This window comes from Budorcas taxicolor, chromosome 25 (genome assembly GCF_023091745.1).
Source record: "Budorcas taxicolor isolate Tak-1 chromosome 25, Takin1.1, whole genome shotgun sequence".
Taxonomy (NCBI): Eukaryota; Metazoa; Chordata; class Mammalia; order Artiodactyla; family Bovidae; genus Budorcas; species Budorcas taxicolor.
Genome location: NC_068934.1, coordinates 41,743,013 through 41,749,144, shown reverse-complemented (window position 1 = coordinate 41,749,144; position 6,132 = coordinate 41,743,013). Strand labels below are relative to the sequence as shown.

Here is a 6,132-nt window from a genome sequence, read left to right as displayed (position 1 = left end):
CTCAACTTAACTCTCCAACATCACCTGCCACTTCCCCTTCCCCAAGGTTGAACCGGAATCTCAGTAGGCATTCTCTGCTGGCAGAAGGGTCCTCTGACTGGGCCAAACACACCCCGTGCAAGCTCCAGACTCCAGGGCTCTGCCGATTCGGGGACCCTGGCTCGTATCCTCCCCATTTCTGTCCTGTAAGCCCTCACCTACCTCACAAACTTCCTTGACCGTTTTACACTGACACACTTCTCTGAACCTGGGCAGTTCTCAGTTGAAAAGCAGTGAGCTTAGTGAGTAAAGCATATTTGGAGTCATAGCAAAAGGAGTTCAAACTCTGATACTGCTTTTGGGCAAATTACCTAACCACATTTACGTATCTACAAAATGGAGTAAGAATACCCACCTCACAAGGTTATTGTATATTAAAAGAGATAATGTAGATTGAGCTTTGGTAGTGAACTTTCACTCACACATCACGAGGCAGTGAATTAATCCCTTTATGTTCATCCAAGATGGGACCATTTGCAATGAGCTATTTATTAAAGGAGCTTTCTGCAGAAGAGCATGAATGTACACAACCTCGCCCTTCCTCCCTCAGGGTCAGATGCTGCTGCCTCTAGAAAGGAAGATCCTGAGAGGGGAGCTGAGAAAGCCAGGTGGATGTGGCGTTGCCATAGGAACACTACCTAAGGAGACTGACACCCTGCTGAGATTCCTCCAGTCATACTCAGAATGACATGTTATGTAATCTCAGGACTGTGCTTGGTCCCTGGAGTGTCTGCCCACTTATGCATGAAAGGAAGAGGGGGTTCCTCCGAAGTTCTAAGTCTGAAATCAGATCTCCTGGCTGTTGGCAGGCCTCCTTGCAAAGGTGTTACTGGTAGGGACAGCCTTTGGTAACCTTGGCAGCATGAGACAATGAAGAGAGGAAGGCCCGGAGGCCTGCAGGACGCAGTGAAGCGCCATCCAAGCTGTTTGGGGCTGCTCTACCTCCAGCTTGAGTCAAGGCAGGGGCCAGGGAAAGGAGTAAATCCCCTGGCCACAGCTGGGAGAAAGGTGGCTCCCTCTCCCTCCCCAGACACCCAATGCCTGGCAAGAGTTAAGATGGTTTTGCACTATTAAAAAAAAAAAAAAAAATACAGCTCCACTACTCACTAGCTTTGTGACCTTAAGCATGTTAGTTCATCTATTTTATCATCTGTCAAGTGGGATGACAAAACATTACACTGAACTGTTGAGAAAATTCAATAATGTATGTAAAGGATTGAATATATTACCAGGCACATACTCCTGTCACTATTAAGCCTGTGATCTCTTCAAGAGGTTGTAACTTCCTGAGAATTCCCTGATGATCCAGTGGTTAAGACTCCACACTTGGGGATTTCCCTGGTGGTCCGCTGGCTAAGACTCTGCACTCCCTATGCAGTGGGTCCAAGTTCGATCCCTGGTCAGGGAACTAGATCCCACATGGCGCAATTAAGACCCAGTGCAGCCAAATAAATTAATTTTTTGTTTAAAAGACACCACACCACACTTTCATTGCTGACAGCTCAGGTTAAATCCCTAGTTGGGGAAGACAGCCACTTGCACATACAATCTCTAACACAGAGCAGCAACGCTCTGACATACCATCCAAAGAGGGTTGTATGACCATATTACAATAAGGAAACATAAGGTCACCCAGCTAAGACTAAAACCCAGTTCTGTATCAACCCAAATACTGTGTTTTCTACTACACAGCTCTGCTTCTTAAGGAAGTCAAGGAAAGCTTAAGAAAACAAAAAATGATAGATTTGATAGATTACTAGGAAACAAGCAGATAGCTTGGGAAAAGACATTCCAAGTTAGGCAAATAGTATTGCCAAGACACAGCATCGAGGGAGCGTGGTGTGTTTGTTCAATCTTCTTCTTCTGTATATTTTTGTTGTGTTATCCCAATGAGATTATGAGCCCTTTCATATGTTCAGTTAGTATATTAATTGAGTAGCAAACAAAGGCTATTGTTTATGTGCCCATCCTAAGGACTGGGACCCCATCATCTGTATCATTACTGTTCTATTATTCACCTCCCCAACCCTGATGTCTCCTCTTCCCCCTTCCCAGCTACAATATTGGTTATTTTAAAGGCTTTGAGAAGACGGCAAAGTCTCTGAAACTAGACTGGGGCCCTAGACCAGAGTAGCTCTAACGATACAACCATTTGCTGAAAACCAAAGACCCAACAAACTCTGGGAGACAGTGGGAAGCCTGGCAAGCAGCAGTCCATGGGGTTGCAAAGAGTCGGACATGATAAGCGACTGTACAACAACAACCCAACACTACAGCCTTACCTTCAGTGAGGTCAACTTGAAACCTTGGCAAGAGGGTCAGTCAGATCCCCTGGTGGCTGAGGCTAGTTAAGGCATCAGGCCTAGAAAAGAGGGGCTAGCAAGCCACCAGCCCTCCAGCCTTTTCACAAAATGAGTTGCTCTTGCCAAAGAAAGGAGATGACACTTCCATGAAAATCAAGGACCTTTTATGGTTAGAACGCACAGTCAAAAATCTGGGAGTGGCTGCTAAGCCACAAGAAGAGCCAGGTGTCTTCTGAAGGCAAGGAACCCTCCTTGCCTCCCCAACAGCAGCCAGACCGGGCCTCTGGACAACATGGGAAGTGTGACAGTCACACCTCCTAGATAGGGACCAAACAAGGTCGGTCATGGTGCTCAGCTCACAAGCCCTGCCGAAAACAGAAAAAGCACAGTGGTTAGACCCAGAGCTTGGGACAGCCCTAACCATGCACTTCTCATTTCAGGGGGCAAGTGTCCTTGGTCTTCCAAGCAGACAACATGAGTTTCTTTCAACAGTGGCTCAGGCATTAAATTCCATATTCACCTCCTGTGCCCACACACCCCTCCTCTAGACAACAACCCTGGCACTCACCCAAGTAATCATCCATCAGGGAGCCAATAGCAAACTGCAGGAGGAAAGGAGAAATGGAAATGAACCCAAAGCAAGCAGAGAGCTCTCCTCTAACCCTCAGCCCCAGACCTTCTGCCCACCCATCTCTTTTGCTGGGCAGAAGAGCACAAAATCCCCAAGAACTCTGAGTAGCAAGAATGCAACAGCTCGGCCTGGTATGAGCAGGGAGGCAGTCAGGAGACTCACGATGTCATTCTTGTCCACACGGGTCCCCACGATCTTCAAGCGGATCTCATCGTCCTGCTGAATCACAATGTCCTGGGGAGGAGGGAACAGTACACTCAGAAACCCCCAGGCCAATACCCTCCCTCGGAGTGGCTCATTCCCCTGGCCCTCTCACCAACTTCTGCCCACTCACCTCATCCATCGTTTTGTAACACGGTGGGTTGGAGTTAGGATCAAATTCCATCTCTGATGGGATGGACTGAAAGGAAGGTCAAACTGGGTAAGAGCACTTGAAAAGGATGCTTCAGTAGATTCTCATGAGTACAGGTCTCCTTCTTAGACCCACCCAGCGTGCCTAGACTTACGTGTCGAGAGATGAAGCAGGACATGGGCCCGATTTCTGTGAAGAGTCCAACCTAGAAGGGAAAAGAGAGACCTTGCTTTTTCTTTTGTCCCCCAGTCTCCTAAGCCTCCCATCTTTATCTGGTTCCTAACAATGTTCTTCATGTTCTGAAACCACTCTGAAATTTGTCATGTGTTTGTTTGTTTTTCCAAGCTTTCATTCTAAGCTAAGGAAGTGCAGCGGTAAACAGCTGAGACCTAGAACTTGTCCTTCTGGGCTTTGAACACTTGTTGGACACGTGACCGTGGCCTGGAGAAGTTGAGTCTTCTCAGCGTGGAGATAAAAGCACTCATTTCAGAGTCATTCAGAGGCTTTGCACACTACCTGGCCCACAATGGAGGCTACTACTGTTCTGACTCACTATTGACTTACATGCCCCTGAGTGAGGCAGGGCAAGAGTACCATACTATCTGACAGGTGAGGAAACCTGAAGCACAGCGAAGTGATTTGACCAAAGACACAGAATTTGACCAAAGTGGGACCCATCCCAGATCTTCTAAGAGAGGGACCTTCCCACTACCTCCCCTGTGGATGCTCTTACCTTGTTGACCTGAGTGACCACCGCATCCACGACCTCCCCTTTAAAGGGCCGGAAAACAATGGCCTTGTACTTAACTGGATAAAGGACAAAGCCTCGGCCTGGCTGGATCACACCAGCACCGATATTGTCGATGGTGGTGACGGCAATTACAAAGCCATACCTGCAAGGAGGCAGAGAAACTGAGACACTGTGTGTGGAAGAGCCTCTGAAACCATCTGCCACAGCAGGGCTTCCCTGGTGGCCCAGTGGTTAAGAAGTCCCCTGCCAATTCAGGGGACACAAGTTCAATCCCTGGTCCGCGAAGATTCCACACCACAGAACAGCTAAGCCAGTGCGCTGCAACTACTAAGCCCAAGCCCTAGAGCCTGTGTGCCTCAACAAGAGAAGCTACCACAATGAGAAGCCCACACACTTCTCATTTCTGCTGCAACTACAGAAAGCCCATGCAGCAACGAAGACCCAGCGCAGCCAGGAAAAAAATACAAAAAAGCATCTGCTGCAAGAGTCACTGACCCTAGAGGTAAAGGGGGAGCACAGAGGGGGGAGTAGTCGCCCCCCTGGCCCCAGGAGAGCTTAATGATCAAGAGAGAAGACAGGACAATCAGCAGCAGCTATAATGCCAAACGCTGCTCTCATAATTTCACAATCAGTGTCCAAAAGGACTGCAGTCCTTAATCTCAACCTTGGCGATGTCTCAGAATCACCTGGGAGAAACTTATTAAAATGCCTGTTCCCGGGCTGGTCCCCAGTCTTGATGCTGTAGGGATGAGATGAGGCTCAGGAACCTATATGTTCAAAGAACACCTCAGCTTACTCTGATGCTGGATACCTGAGTACTCTATGGCCCTGCTCCTCCCCCCTCATTTACTTCACCATGTGCGGAGCTTCTCTGTGCAGAGCCCAGAGATGGTCAAGTCTCACTCCTCTTCCTTCCTCCCGCTAACTCTCAATCTGCCTTATCCTGCCCATTCATTCAACAAGCTTTTAGTGAGGCCCAAGATGTACCATGCCAGGTCCCTGGGTATGAGCGATAAAGAAAAACCAGCTCCACAAGGGCTGACATTTTGTCTTTTTCACTGCATTGTTCCCAGGGCCCAGTCCTGGCACAGAGCCGGAGCTTCAGAAATGTTTGCAGAGTTAATGACAAATGTTGGCTGAGCAAAGGCAGTTCTGTTATGGAGCTTCACAGAGGGCACCGTAGGAACCCAAAGCAGGAAGAAGCTAACTGCCTGGAAGGGTGAGAGGGCTTGCCAGGGTAGGTAGCAGAAGCTTTCACGGTGTGTAGGCGCTGGGAAGCGGGTGCAAGCATAGAAAGCCGTGTGCGCGGTGCTTAGGCGGCAGGGAGGGTGCGACACTCACTTGCCGGTGCAGGTCCCCTCCACCTCGGTGAAGAGCTTTTGTTTCACCGTGTTGAGCAAGTTAGGGCCGAAGTATCGCGGGTGCAGCAGAATCTCGTGCTCCAGGGAAATCTGGGGGGAAAGTGGAATGGAGTCGGGCAAGGAGCGGGAGGAGTATGAGGCAAGAAGCCGCCCCTAGTCCCGGCCTTCCGCTTGCTCCTCCTCTTGACCCTGCCCTCGCCGCCACCCCGTGCCCTGCTCACGTGGTAAAACATTTTCCCGGAGGAAGCTGAACAGGAGCCGGGTCTACCGCTTCACAAGCAGCGGAGCCTCCACACCGACCGGAAATACAGCAACTTCTCCAACCCCGTTTCCGGGCCTGCCCCGAAAAGTGGGCGGGACTCACAGCCTCCACGGGTCCCCATTGGGCTTCGCTGTCGTGGGTGGGGAAACCCATGAGGCTCCTCCCCTCCGTCCAGCCGTCTAAGCGCCCAACTCCCTTAAGCATAACAGTATCTCGCATAGATTAGATGCTTAATAAATACCTTTAAAAGGAATTAATTAATGAGAGATCGCAAAAATAAAGCTCTTTAGCAGAGTCTATTCATTCTGCAAAGAGTTGAAGACTGCTTTCACATAGTAAGCATAGTAAGAAGCTATCCTTATCTCAATTAATCTATACAGCAACCCTACCCGGTAGGCTTTGTTATTACTTTCATTTACAAATCAGATCCCAG

The 6,132-nt window shown here is 49.1% G+C and overlaps 1 protein-coding gene across 1 annotated transcript; it reads right to left on the bottom strand.

Annotated features, from left to right (window-relative positions):
• Positions 1–2,496: 2,496 nt before the first annotated feature.
• On the bottom strand, positions 2,497–5,765 carry POLR2G (RNA polymerase II subunit G). The gene is made up of 8 exons (XM_052662145.1): positions 5,659–5,765; positions 5,418–5,527; positions 4,059–4,218; positions 3,480–3,530; positions 3,308–3,373; positions 3,136–3,207; positions 2,911–2,944; positions 2,497–2,707 (listed from the first exon to the last, which is right to left on the bottom strand). Exons 1-8 carry the CDS (start codon positions 5,668–5,670, stop codon positions 2,694–2,696), a joined length of 519 nt encoding a protein of 172 aa, XP_052518105.1. The 5' UTR covers positions 5,671–5,765; the 3' UTR covers positions 2,497–2,693.
• Between the last annotated feature and the right edge of the window lie 367 nt (positions 5,766–6,132).

What these genes read in the sequence shown, in the direction of transcription:
- POLR2G (XM_052662145.1), bottom strand. An exon ending in TGGTCACTCAGGTCAACAAG is followed by an intron (nt 3,531 to 4,058) that starts GTAAGAGCATCC and finishes TTTCCCTTCTAG; the next exon opens with GTTGGACTCTTCACAGAAAT. An exon ending in GTGTGGACAAGAATGACATC is followed by an intron (nt 2,945 to 3,135) that starts GTGAGTCTCCTG and finishes TTCCTCCTGCAG; the next exon opens with TTTGCTATTGGCTCCCTGAT.